Raw genomic sequence first — 14829 nt, forward strand, 5'->3', positions numbered from 1 at the left:
GTTCTTTTCCATACTTTGTCCATGTCCTCACCTTTCATTCCCTAGATCTCTCACCTCGAGTCCATTGCATTTCATCTGCGTGTCGTTTCCTCTCCTCTCTGTCCTCTCTCATGTTTCCATCCTTTTTATGTTCCCTACGTTTCCTTTTCCAAAAATCCCCATTCTTGCCTCGGTTCTCAACGCTCCTCAACTGTTTGAAGGCTGTCCTCCCTTTCAACACAGCTTACTAGTTTTCAGTGACCAAACTTATTTTTTTTCCTTCCCTGAAATGTTTGTTTAATAAAACACAGTATTTGGCTCCAGTGACTGACAGCGACATTAAAGGTAGCCAGTGTTTTGATTGTCTGTAGCTAAGATTTTACACTGTATGTTCTCAAACTTTAAAAAAACGGGAGACTTATCGCAGTCTCTGTTGATATTTTGCACAGTATGATGACGCACACCAGATGGATTGGTCTTGTTTTCACATCTCGTGTGAAGAAAAGTTAATTGTATTATCTCAATGGAAAACGCGTGTTGTTAAATAGGGCCACAGTATTTTGCTAAAATCATGTAAAGTGTGTGCCTATGAAAAAGAAGTGCAACCTCCCACTGCACACAATCCTCTAAATTGTGCAACAAAAGTAAAGGCGCATTAAACAACTAGAATGGGCACTCGGTAGAGCGCATACCTTCGCATATCACAAGATTGGGCATTAAATTATGAACATTTTGGCATTAGTTGCATGCCAATTGGACAAAAATGTGTCGTGCTATGGTAAAAAAATGATGTTGACCTTTCCATGACCTTGGCCTTGACCTTTGACCCGATTGATCCCAAAATCTAATCAAATGGTCCCCGGATAATAACCAATCATCCCACCAAATTTCATGCGATTCGGTTCAATACTTTTTGAGTTTTGCGAATAACACGCATACAAATAAATAAATAAATACACGGCGATCAAAACATAACCTTCCGCATTTTCAATGCGAAGGTAATAAAGAGAATCAAAGTGAAAGGGAGGAAGAGCAACATTCAGGGAGGAAGGGAAAGAAAGAAAACCGGTTGGCAAAGCAAATCAGTAAAACAACCCCACCCTGCTCCGTCCACTCACCGCTCTTGTCCTCCTCTCTTCTTCCAGGTGAAATCGCCATCCGCGTGTTCAGAGCCTGCACTGAACTGGGGATTCGAACCGTGGCCATCTACTCCGAACAAGACACGGGACAAATGCACAGGTGCTGCCACTCTGCCCCGCTGGAGCCAAACGGGTCCAAACCGGTTTAAGTAAAGGAAGCGCGACCGACAGATGTCTCAGTAAACTGCTGGGCTGTCGCTGCGGGGTATCGACCAGCTAGATTGGAGCCAACCGCAATTAAAGGAAGCTCTGGGAGTATTTATCCTCTCCGGCGCCCCGGGCCAGTTCCCTGTATCGCGATTGCTATTAAGCAGGGACATAAGCATCATTGTATGGACATTGCAAACATTCAGGTAATCGTGCTGCTTGGTTTACACGAACAACGTCCTAATCTGCCTCGCTGTCAGCTTCCTCTGTTCCACCCCGAGTCTCTAATGCCTCCGTCTTTAGAGATGCCTTTTGACTGACTAATAAAGCTCGTTATAGGCTGGCACCACCTGGTTCTGCCTGTCCTCCCTCCGCCGTATACACCATAAGCCTAAAGAAGGCTGATTGGAGCCCTCGTTCGAGTAATTAAAACAGGCTTCATTTGACTAAGTACCGGTGCCCACACTACTGAGCTCGGATATGCTGCCACGAGGGCATAATGGTTGTGTGCTTGAGAGCTGGTGCACATCTGTGTGTTTTGTTTGCGTTAGCCCTCCTTCCCCCCCTCTCCTTCCCATCACTCTGGCATTAAATCCGTTGCCCTTGTCCTTCACAGGCAGAAGGCAGACGAGGCTTACCTGATTGGAAAAGGTCTGCCACCTGTTGCGGCGTACCTGGACATTCCCAACATCATCCAAGTAGCCAAGGTAACAGACAGGGAAAGATGGCATTTTGAGAAGGGGTTTTCCCACGAAAGGACGTTGGTTCACTTTTTGAAAGGGAAATGGTATAATGTTTCGAATACAGTTTTAATGCTTAATGACCTCTGTGGCCCTGGAGGAGCTCTCCAAAGTCTGAGGAAATATCCCCAGCGACGTCATTAGGGTTTTCTCGGTTCGGGCTTTAAAGAATTGTTCTCGGACAGCTGAGCGTTAAGAACTGGGGGTGTGCACTTTGACACATGGGCATGGAAGATCTTACAAAGAAAAGGCGGTACAAGTTTCATCACGGTACGCATCGGAGCCAGAAAATCTGGAACTCCACTCGCACCAAACATTTTAACACTCATCTCGGGTTATTCGAGGGCATTTTCCTCCGATGGAAAGCGTGTGCCTTGGCTGTTCTCGGGACAACACGTACACAGCACACTCTCACAAGAGGAGCTCTCAGTCATCGGCTCCTTCTTGCACAGTGAAGTGGTGCCAACGGCAGCCTTCAGATTTAGACAAGTGTCTCTCCATGTTCAAAAACTTAACCAAGATATGAAATATGATGTCTTGATTTAGCATTGAAGAAGTTCAACGCTTTGCTTATTTGCTTTCTTTCTGGTACGTCGACGAGAAAGAGAAGTCAATCTGTTGTCTGTGTGTTATTTGCACAGCTGGAGCCGGCAGGCAATTAACGTAACTTTGCATATTAATGCAATATGATAATGAGCTTTATTTACACAGCACATTTAGTGCTTTATATGGTTGAACCAGGATATGCACTGGAATCAGGCGGTAACAGCCTGTTCACTTATCAGCATGTTGAAGCGTGATAATACAACTGATACAGGAAGCTGAAGTAAAGAAAGGTAGTTGGTAGTTTTGGGGAGAGCGACATGCAACTGTGTTCCCCTGATGTGTTGGGCGAGATGTTTCTGACTCAGTTTTACAGGTAAAAATACTCTCTGCTGGTCCATCTTACTTTTGACACTGCTACCTTCCTGGAGTTGGAAGCTGTCACTGATGGAGCAAAACTTGATGTATTTCACCGTCATAGAAGCAGACAGGCAGATCCCTTTCATTCCTTTCTGATTACCCGAGGTCTATATTTAGCTTGTCTGAATGAAAGGAAAAGAAAGCGACTTCTCTCCGTCAATCCCACAAACACTGTTCCTCTGTTCCTCGTTTCCTTCTCTTTGCCCATCGTTCCTTGGCTCCTCTTTTCCCCTTCCTCCTGTTTCATGTTGCAAACTCCCGTATCCGTTTCCCTCCTTTTCCCTCCCATCACTCCCTTTCTCCCCACTTCCACGTTTCACTGCATTAGATCAGATCTGGTCCCTCTCCGTCCCGTCTTCCCTCCGTCCTCCAGGATGAGCTGCCAGTTGTTCATTAACATGTCTAAGATCAATTTGTCTTGGTTCATCATTTTCTGCGTGGGCATGTGGTCACCGAGCCAAATCGGGAGGCAGCCGCCATCCAACTCATTTCTCAGTGTGTGTGTGTGTGTGTGTGTGTGTGTGTGTGTGTGTGTGTGTGTGTGTGTGTGTGTGTTTCTTCCTCTCCTGCTCTCGCTCTTCCACATTCAGTGTACGTCTTCTTCACACTGTCCATCACCCTGTAACTGTGTGGCCAAAACAACCATCCATGCCTGTCCCGGTACCTTCTGAGTGTATAATCCTGCTTTACCTACCGGCCGTGTCTCTCTGCATTCTCGTCTGCGTGTGACTCTACTTGCTTGTGTTCACGCACTTGCTGCATCGTGTGTGTGTGTGTGTGGCTCTATGCCTCCTTTGCCTGCCAGTAACAGCTCCCTTAACAACAGGACAGCCCATAATTATAGTTTGCCTTGTATCCAGGAGCAGATGGCACATACTGATCTAGAGATGGCTCTATCTGTCAAGCTCGGCAGCTACTGTATCTGTCTGCTACCCTGTGTGTGTGTGTGTGTTCCTCTTCCCCCTGACCCTCATATGAGGTGAGACTGTCTACTCGCTCAGTTTCCCGCTGGTGTCCGTTGAGTAGATGATGATGATCAAGGCGATTGGAATGAGAATAAAGTGTGTCATTAGCTCACAGTCCCCGTTTGCCGTAAGTGATGCATACATTTGTTCCACTGGCCAGCAGACAGCGTGGGGTTAAAGCATGCAGGTTAGTGCATGTGTGATTGGCTCCTTCCTCTCCTCACCAGTAGTCAGCGTGTTAACCGGGGCCCCGTGGTGGCTCTGTATTTAAAGCCACTCCTGTTGCTCGGCTGGCCAACATTATCTTTCTCCACTGGCAAACACTGTTTTGCACAAACCCCGAGATTAAATGCGATTAATAATAAGCAGTCGGTGAACATTGGACTCTGTTCTTTCTCAGTTTAATTATCTTGGGTGGGATGCGTTTGTAAGCAGTGAGGCCGAAGCCAAACGGTACAAAGCAATGTAATGAATGTTAATAACCTTTTCTGCATGCACGCCTCGCTCCCGTCCTAGGACAACGACGTGGACGCCATCCACCCGGGCTACGGCTTCCTGTCTGAGCGCTCGGACTTCGCCCAGGCCTGCGTGGACGCCGGCGTGAGGTTCATTGGACCGTCTCCGGAAACGGTCCGCAAGATGGGCGACAAGGTGGAGGCTCGTTCCCTGGCCATCAGCGCAGGTACGGGAGAGACTTTGGCGAAGTGCGACACCTGCTATAACAACGGGTCTTATTTTGGTAACATCCCATAATTGTAGCACCGAGACCAAAGACGAGATGATTGCTGGAGTCTGATGCCTGAAGGCTTTTACACTCTCCAAACATCAATTATGTCTCTGGGGGGGATGTTCATTTTTAGACCATATTTTTCAGCCTGTAACTTGTTCCATCTGCCACTGCAAGAAAATTAAGGTCTATTCATATGCAGTGTTCCGCGCCCTCCTCCTATTTGGAGCCATGCAGCCGTTTCCTGCCGCTGTAAAACACAATTTGACCGTATCAGATTGAAATGTGGTGTGAAAGTGTTAGCTGGTGTTCTAGCATGATATATGGCGTATAAATCCCACTCAATGAATACGCTAAGCATTTATTGCTGGACAGCTCATCCTCCAGAAAGGTTTCTCACCCGTGTTTCCTTTGCCCCGCTGCCCCGCTCTGCCCAGGTATACCTGTGGTCCCAGGAACCGACGCCCCCATCTCCTGCGCGCAGGACGCGCAGGTCTTCGCCCAAACGCACGGCTTCCCCATCATCTTCAAAGCGGCGTACGGAGGAGGCGGCCGCGGCATGAGGGTGGTCCGAGAGTCCGAGGTGAGCCGGCACATCGTCGCGTCTGTGAGCGATGCGACGCGACAGCTTGCTCCGACGACCCGAATCTGGCCTCGACGCGCGGAAAACTAACTCAATTTGACCTCCGGCCGGCCCGGACTAATATTCATTAGTTTTCTGTTTATTTTTGAATGAAGGGGAAATGTCTTGGAAATATCAACCTGGTCGTTTGTCTATCGAGCTGCCGATCACCCTGTGTGTTTGGCTGTGTGTACTCTGGCGTCGCCGGGTGACGGAAGCAATTTCAGAGTGATTTCTGCGTGATGGACGCTCATTCTCAGAGGATGTTAAGAAAATAAGGTATTTGCAATATTGTGGCTGTCCAGGGCACACTTTTTAAAAATGCTTCTTACATGTGCGTCAAATATCCAACATGTACAATCCTTATATGCTAAAATACCCTGACGTACAAAATACATCGCACAGCATGAATGAAATGCGATCAGGAGAGGGAAAATCTCCATCTCCTCTTGGCCAAATAACGGTGCCGTCACCAAGACAGAGTGACAGTGATGACTGCGCAGCACTGTGATTATGTACGCTAAAACCGGGCATTTTGGGTAATGTTAGTCTAGAATCGATCTAGTATTCATTCGGTTCTGCTGTTAAAGCATGCTAATATGAAATTTGACTCATTCTATCGGGTCGACGTGTCCCTATATCTATATAGGCTTCAATTTTAAGTTCCTATTCTTTGGCTCATTATAGTTTGGGTTTTGAGTTCTTGGGTACAAGATTTCTGGTTTCTAAAAAAAAAAAAAAAAGTCTCTCCATGGAAATAACAATTTTATGGCTGACTCGCACACTGTCAAAGTCTGCGCGCTCCGTCACCTCCAGATTGCAGGTCTGTGCTACATATTTTCCAGCATCAACTACAAATGGGAACAACAAGGCGGAGGAAGGCACACTCGGTCTCTTTTTAAACTAAAGACGATGTTTAAGAGGCTACCTCATACATTATGGACCACAATCTTCCCAAGTGTGGCGATGGCCTGCACATAATGCCTCTGGTTTCATCTAGGTTGAGTGTGTTGATTGTTCTGCTTTCACGCCGTTGCATACGTGGCGTATTGGGAGACGCGTGTGAAAAATAAAGACTACTTTAAACCTCCAAGGAGAAAACTCTTAACCTCTGTTGATTGTTAGTGGAATCTGGGCCAAGCAAGTCTAATAATACCATGTTACCTGCCATGGTTCACTGGTTGGGTAATTATTTTTTTTCTATTACAAAATATTATAAATTAAGTCTCCCCAGAACACCAACACATGAGAAGGCGGTTTAATGTCCTTTGGTGGATGATTTAATGCATAAATATTTCTCGAAGGGGAAAATGAACAGAAACCAGGGAGTGGCACGTTTTCCTCCCTGTTGGTTTCAGTGTCAGCCTCTCCAGCTTGACCAGGTCAAACTTTTTTCTGGCAAGCTGCTGTTTTTTCTCCAGTCAGATACAAGAGGGCACAGGTCAGAGCTGCACAGAGCGTTGCCACCTCCTCGTCCTTCATGGCCGCTTCCTAAAGAAACAAATAATATCAAAGTCGCGCAACTCATCGCACATTTTTTTTTTTTTTCCTCCACGAATTACCACATTTCAACGAGATGCTGGATGTGGAGCTATTTCAGGCGGCCGCATATGCTCCCTCCTCACTGGAACAATTGAAAAAAATCTGCTACTGCTCCGTGGACGCTGTCTTGACACTCGGCCTTTACTCTCCGAGCGACGCGAGCAATAGCTGTGTTGCACTGAAGTCATCGAGACTCTCAAGTCAGCAAACCATTTGAGAGCGTGACCTTTTCCGAGTTGGACCCCGGGCTAATTAATTAGTTGTTGACATTTCTAGTTATTCAGTTGAGTCACGGGGGCCTCGGCGGCTCCCGCTAATATGATGCGAGGAAATTGTAAAGAGGCTTCTCTGTACTGCTGGGACCCCACGCATGTGTGGGTTGCCTTTGTATTCCATTAAGGCCGGCTCGCGGGTCATTTGTATGCTGGAATAAGCGAGTGAGCTTAACTACCCTCAACACATTGTAGGTTTAGAGGCGCGTGTTAAATGACATATTTTAGTTTAGGGTTGTGACGTGACGTGAAATGGTTTTCTGCTAATTTAAATCTTTCGAAAGTCATTTCCAAAAATAAAGGTGCATCGGTGCTTCGACAAGTCTGCTGCGTGTGACTTCCTCCTCAAACACGTTAATTATTGTGCAAATTGTTAATATTATTTGAAGTGGCTTTTTATGTTTTTACAAGTGGCCATTTCTTTGTGGTTTATTTATTTCAACAGTTGTAGAAGCCATAGTTTTCTGACCATGAACGGGCGATTGTCCACTTTTTCGTCAAGTTAGGTAACAGATGCAGTTTGTGTGAGCAAAGAAAGGAACAGAGGAATTATGATGCATGATCAGAAACGGAGAGATTGAATATACATAGAGCCCTGTTGGAGTGCTCTCCCTGTGTTTATTGACATATACTCATGATACAGAGTCATGTTTACTTATTGTAACCAATGGTTGCTGACATCATGAAGCCGATCGTCTCACCCTGAACTGCTTCTTATTGGTATCCTTCATCTCGTCTGATCAGATTTTAGGACAGTTTACAGTTTTGGACTGACACTGGCACAATGACTGGTCAATATTTGAGATTCAGGCTTTCCTTTCACATCCGTTTTTCTTTTTGTCGAGTTTTGTGAGAAGCTTGTTTTGCCTCCAGGAGGCTCTGAGGTGACCGATGAAGACGGGCTGGCGTCTCCTCTGCCGGGGGCATCATGATGACTCAGTCTTTCCCCAATAGAGGAAGCTGAATGGTATTGCTGGACGCCACAGACTGACGGAGACAAATTGTTTTTCGTGACCCCCAGCATGCCCGTGACCTCCCAAAGCCTGGTCCCAGAGGTGTCCTGCACACTCGTGCTCCCTTTTTCGGGGGCGTAAACATTTGTGTCCAAAGAAAGGAAAAACAAAACGCACACAATGTCACATGTGAATGAATATGGGACAACATCGGGGAAATATAAGTTACACTAAATGAAACTAAGTGACCTGATGCATAGATTTGAAAGGATCTTAATGTGTAATCTGTGCGCCCCCTTTAGAACCACCCCAATGCTTTGCTGGGACCGTTTTGAAGAGCAGCACTAAGTCAGACATGTATGGATTGTTCTCATCTGTTTGTCAGGAACTGGAGGAGAATTACCAGCGGGCCTCCTCTGAAGCCCTGACTGCTTTCGGGAACGGATCCCTGTTTGTCGAGAAGTTTATTGAAAAGTCTAGACACATTGAAGTGCAGATCCTCGGTAAGTGCATTTACGACTTCTATATGCGTCCGTTTCTTTTGTTTACGTCAATTGATCTCCGATCGTTAAGAAAGCAAGAACGATCTTTGAACTCGGTGGAATATTTCAAAAGAAGGGAGAGCGAGCGCTGAACGATGAGTGGATGAGCTTTATTGGCCAGCAGAGGATTCTCCTCCCAGCCTTTACTTCTCCTCACATGGCCAACGTAACTCTGCTACCACTCAATATTCTCCCACTGAAACTCAACACTGACACTTTCAGGAAGTGTATCTGCACTTTGAACATTACTGTACATGTGAATGCGTCTATATGTGCGTTCATGTTCTCGTGTATAGTATTGTTAGATGATTGTCATCGTCTGTCTCTGTGTGATTATTGTCTTTAGGGCGTGTGAGGGATTTGGGACATTTTCTGAATTACTAATATTATTTAATTATTTAAAGTCACATCATTGCTAGCCCTTTTTTATTTTTTATTTTATTGCCTTTTTAGATTCATTTTTCCCTTCAGTCTCCCGCTCTCTTTTTGCCCTGCTCATCTCCCTCCCTCCGTCTCCGAGGCCTTTTTACGCCGTTAAACACAGTCTTGCTGTGTGCGATGGGTCTCATAGGTTCTTGGTTGCAATCTCTGTTTGAAGATATGGTATGAATTGTGATGCATGTTAGATTCAGCGGTATATTGTAGCGCTACAAAATGAAGGAGAAGCATAAACTCGAAAATGCATTTCCTGCTGAAAATGCGTTGGAATGCTAACATCTGAAAGCTTGACGATAAAAACTAAAAACTAAAGTGTTGAATGTTTGAAAATAGCTGAAAATGTCTGAAAATAGCCTGTTTTATGTGATGTGGTGGCGTCTGTTTTCCGTTACGGGGGCGGAGCCTGTTTTTCGTGACGGGGGAGGAGTCTGTTTTTTTATTAAATATTATATATCCATAACAAAATTATTTATTTGAAAACATAAAAAATATTAGAAAATATACATTAATAGGTGAAAGTTATGTGAACATAAAAAAAATTAAATAGCTGAATTTTCTGAAAATATGAAGATACTATAAGCTTTTGAATGTTGAAGATTTTCTCCATAGAATCTGATGAATTAAAAATAACAAAAGTATTTAAAGATACAAAAATTTGAAACATTTGAAATATGAAAAGTCTTTACCCTCTATTCCTGAAGAAGCTGCATTTTTAAAAATATTTGAATGGTTTAAATAGCTGAATATATGAAGGACTCGAAGAGGGACAAAAAAGGTACGGAATAAATATAATAATAAGTTTATTAAAGAAGACGAGAACAATAGTTGGACTGCTGAAGCATTCCAACTAATATACACTTTTATTAATCCCCAAGGGGAAATTAGTTCTCTGCATTTAACCCATCCTTAGTTATTAAGGAGCAGTGGGCTGCAGTAATGAGCAAAGACGTGTCATAAACTCGCACCATCACTTCTTTGCTCCGCTCTCTTGTTCAAAACTCGGCACGTGCTGACACTGTTTTTAAATGTTGCCAAAAATGGGACTTTGCTGTTGCCACTTCCAATGTGAGGTTTGGCTGTTCTTCCCTTTTTAGCGTCTCCTTTTAAACTGAATATCTTTGGGGTTTGGACCTCTTGGTCAGACAGAAGACATTTAGAGACATCACCTTTAAAACATGTTTTCACTTTCCTCTAATGTTTTCTAATTTAATTCATAAAATAAGTGACGGATTGTATGACAATAAAAGTACATTATTAATGGCACCCCACCACACCATCTTGGCTGTGAGTCATAACTTTTACAGATTGCTGTGAAAATGCTGACAACGTAACTTTGTGGGGGCTGTGCTTTTTTTTGCCTTTTCATTATCACACATTTTCCTGGCCAGTCTTTTGCTGAACTGCCTCCACATTAACACACTTAAGGGAAAACTCTGTGATAAAGTGTGGCGTTTAAAAGCACAATGTACTGTACATGTGGTCCGGCTAGCAAGAATGCAACCAAGAAGAGGCTTCGAGAAGCCGCCGCCGGTCTCGTGGCGCAGCCCCCGAGACACTTGAGATGTGTCTTTTCATGCTCCGTACAGATTGGGTGCTGCAGGTTCTTGACTTCAACAACTCATTTTCCTAACACCCCCTGATTATTATCGAATGTTCTTTGTTATTGTCTCACCCACTTCTCTCTTTTTGTCTCCCCCCCAGGCGATAAATACGGTAATGTCATCCACCTCTTCGAGAGAGACTGCTCCATTCAGCGGCGGCACCAGAAGGTGAAGACTCCAGTTTAAAAATTCATCCCGCCCAATCTAAATGTTTTGAATTTATTTGAGATTATCTTCATGACATTTCCTGCAGTATTGCGCAGATTAGCATGAAGTGGATGATTAAACAAAGGTCATGGGGAGGAATCGCGGCCTCGAGCACTGCAGTCTACTGAATATACAAAAGGGATTTATTTAGGGCAACAAGTGGATTAAGCAACGCATTAATACATATGCTAGTCCTGATTATACCAATAATTATTATGGCACTGGTGGCTCTGGCTATCATCGATGTCCTGAGCAACAGGGAGGATTATGCACCCATTAGCTCCTGCTAATGCTGGGTGATGGGGAGTTTGAGTAAAAGCTGCAGCTTCTACATTCACCACCAAATCAATTCTACACTCGTATAATATCAAATTTATTGTCATTCATTAGTGGGGGCTATTTTTCCTCTCGTTTCTTTTTTTTGTCTGGTAATGAATATGAATGAGGTATTGCAGCATCACCTGTTTGTCAAAGTAACAAAAACAAGTCTGAATACTAAATGAGACGGTGAATGGAAATTGTCAGTCAACATTACAATGCTTTCATTAGAGGAGGTTGATTAACACGTGTAATATTCCATTACTTATTGTCATTTCGAAGCAAGTTTTAATCATGCGTTTTCATCACTTTCTTCCTTTTCCTTTTTAATCAAATTATAGATGCTAATCATATTAGTGTCTCTGTTCATGCCAGAGCTGCTGCTCTTTGATTCTGTGAGAGCTAATCTGCCTTTGCCCTTGATCTAAGATCTTTTTGAATCGGAGAAAGAATAGTCGCCTGTTGAAATAGATTAGGGATGGCAGAGCGCAGATATTTATAGCTCTTCTAAATGTCTTGAAAGTGCTATTCATACTTGGAGAGGGTTTTTATTTTGTGTTTCGGGGTGGGGTATGATTTGATAACATTTTATTTTTCTTAGTTTAAAAAAAATGTTTAAATCAGACACGTATCACCTTGATTTGGAATGGATTCAGTTATTTCTGTTGGATGTGTTAACTCGTTGGATGCAGTGGGACGAGGTAGGGAAGGCTGAACGAGACTTCAGAGGATTCACTCCATCGGCTTTTCAGAAGCTGAAGTGACACATACTGTGTCACAACCGATGCCTACTCTAGGGGAAACGAAAACAAATGATGGTATTTACTAAATGTAAGTAGGAAGCCAACTGTAAGTCTGTGGTACTTTCACCGCCTGCGTTACGGCTCAGACATAACGAATAGTTTGCGATATATATATCGATGTGCTAAACGTGAAGTAACTCGATGAGCCAAAAGGAGATTTAGCACCACTCTGCAGATCTACAGGGCAGTTACGCTTCCTAAAACCGCTGTTTTGGTTTTATGGCCTGCGACTTTATTCTTTTGGCTCGTTCAAAACTCTCCGATAAACCCCGTCCCCGACCTGCCCCGAACCAAATGGCCGACGGAGCAGGTGAACATCATGGATCGTGTTCTGCGCTGGAAAGGCCAATGCACTCTGTGGCCATTCTCCAAATAGTGTCTGGATTGCAGTTACTAATGGCAGAGAAAATAACATGCGTTAAAGGAAAGTGATACAGGGTGACTGTCTGAGTGACGCGGGTCAGGCAGGATTCTCAAAAATAGTCTGGGTATTTGCTCAGAAAAGGGTCGGGTGGGTGTGGTTCTCTGTCGTGTCAAAAGCAGCACTCACGTCCAAGAGAATTAGTGCATTTCCAGCCTAAATGAATAGAAACCGACACACGGTGGTACCCAGATGCTCCTGTAATTGTCCTAATGAGTTAATAAAGCGGTTCAAGGTGCACCATTTGCCGGCGTTGAAGTGCGTGTGCATGTATCGTGTACTATAAATGAAATCCTGTCATTTCCAAGGTGGTGGAGATTGCTCCCGCGTTCCAGCTGGACCCTCAACTGAGAAACCAACTTCACACCGATGCGGTCACCCTCGCCCAACAGGTGTGTTTTTGTTTTGAAGCCAATACCAGTCAGCTCTTGTGATTTCCGCTGTGTCTTTGCCCATTTCTCTTATTTCAGTGTCGCACGAGCATTTCCCCGAGGTTCAGCTTAACGAGAGCATTTCGTTACATGAGGGGAAAATAGTCCTTAATGGTTTTATGACAGAATTCTCCTTAATCACGTTTTAATCGTTAAGCATGCAAATGAATAGCCGTGTATTTAAATATTCATGTGGCTGCGGCGGCATGTTAAGGAAGCTTTTTCCCCCAAATCTATTAATTTTCTCCGTCTGTAATTGGTCTGCAAAACAACTGGATTCTCCTCAGGAATTGTAATGCGCCGTCTACCTGCGATTGAAATGAAGGGGATATTAGCGCTGTGCAAAACTGTGCAAATTAAAATGCAATGGGTGGAAATGGATGTCAACAGTGCAGACGGGAAATGAAATTCTGGAAAAGAGTGTTTGAACAGTTTTTGAGTGCATCTGTCGAGACCAATTTTAGGATTATTGTCACTAATTGTGCACGGCGCTTATTTAAATAAAAAAACTGAATAAAAAGCAAAAACATTTCCCGCACCGTGAAAGCTCCCCTTCTGTAAACAGCCATGTGACAGTCGGTCTGGCTTTAGTGTTGCCGACAAGTTGGCTCAACTACAGTATGACAGCATCACTTAAGTCAAGCCTCATCTCTCAGAGGAGATTTCGGGTAATGGCCTTTTCAGGTAATGGCCCAGAGGTAAAGAGAGGAGGTCGGAGACAAGGATGGGGCTTTGCTAAAGAAATGACCTTGATGGTACTGATGGAGACGTGGTCACATGAGAGAGAGACAGAAACTTTGAGTGAGACTCATGATGTCACCTTGCTTCAGTAGTTTACTTTGTTGAAGACTTTCCCCTGAAGTTTTATTCCGAAGCGACCATGTTGTGGACGACTGGGACCAACAAGACGACAGCCGTCTCGTATTCAGTTCCAAGCTCTATTTGTAGTCCAGCTCGTATAGAACAACTTTTTTCAAAGTTCGTTGTTTGAATACAGGACAAAAGACCCAAAATGCAGTAACAGTGCGTAACAGATTGAAGTACGGCTCCTCTCCATGTGTCCAAGCTCAGCCCCGAACACGGAGACACGAGGAGTTGCTGCAGTGTGTTAATAAATGACATTAAAAAGTACGGATGATGGAGAGTCTCAGAGCTCATCAATACTCCAATCTTTAATGCCGGGTTTCGAGTATAGTTAGATAATAGTGTAGAGAGACATTTATAAGGAGTCACACCCGCACGACTGAAGGAGCAAACTTGCAGAGTATCACCAGGGGTCTCACTTTCACATCGTCTCATCCTCTATTTTCCTTATCCCTCCCTCCCTCCCTCCCTCCTTTACATTTCCCTTCTATGTGTTGTGATTTCATTTAACATGGTGCCAGTCCCCGCAGTGAAGGCTTTAACTTCTGAGCAGAAGCCAGCTCTCACTGCAGGTACTGAGACCGCTGATGCTGAACTTAGCTGCTATTATTAATGTGTGTGTGTGTGTGTTTGCCGCAGCGCGTGTGTTTATGCGCGTGAGAGACATTTATTTTGAATGTGTTCCGCGTTCCTTTCATCGTATCGGAATTAATGCAGACGGTTATTCACTGTGCACAAATGGACACATTGCCAGGTACATGTTGTAGTTTCCCCACAGTTTGCCATTCCTCTGATGACATTTAGTTTCCACGACTGTCTCCGTGCTGCCCTCGAAGGTGTGCGCACGGCCACCGTAACGTGTGCAGTCTGATTTGCAGCGTAATTAGAGCCTTTTTAATATTAATCGGCAGCTCGCTGGAAGGTCATGCACAGAGTTACCGGACATTAAACCGCCGCTGGGTCCGTCGCAGTCTCCTGCTTTTGTGCCTGCGCCGGCACAAAGTCTCCCACTCTTGTGAAAACACATCTGGTGTACACACAGGCGGATATTCTTCATAGATAGATAGATAGATAGATATATACTTTATTAATCCCCAAGGGGAAATTTGTCATGACAGTAGCAGCACCAATAAACCAAACACAAGAATAAATTAA

At 44.3% G+C, this 14829-nt stretch overlaps 1 protein-coding gene across 1 annotated transcript in view; it reads left to right on the forward strand.

Annotated features, from left to right (window-relative positions):
- pcxb (pyruvate carboxylase b) overlaps nt 1-14829 on the forward strand; it is a 243198-nt gene that overhangs the window by 10415 nt on the left and 217954 nt on the right. Inside the window, exons 3-9 of the mRNA XM_056442436.1 lie at nt 1125-1218; nt 1882-1972; nt 4450-4615; nt 5098-5243; nt 8435-8552; nt 10731-10798; nt 12688-12771. Coding sequence (XP_056298411.1) covers nt 1125-1218; nt 1882-1972; nt 4450-4615; nt 5098-5243; nt 8435-8552; nt 10731-10798; nt 12688-12771 — 767 coding nt within the window. The remainder of the gene's footprint in view (nt 1-1124; nt 1219-1881; nt 1973-4449; nt 4616-5097; nt 5244-8434; nt 8553-10730; nt 10799-12687; nt 12772-14829) is intronic.

The sequence above is a fragment of the Pseudoliparis swirei genome, chromosome 21 (assembly GCF_029220125.1).
Source record: "Pseudoliparis swirei isolate HS2019 ecotype Mariana Trench chromosome 21, NWPU_hadal_v1, whole genome shotgun sequence".
NCBI classification, from domain to species: domain Eukaryota; kingdom Metazoa; phylum Chordata; class Actinopteri; order Perciformes; family Liparidae; genus Pseudoliparis; species Pseudoliparis swirei.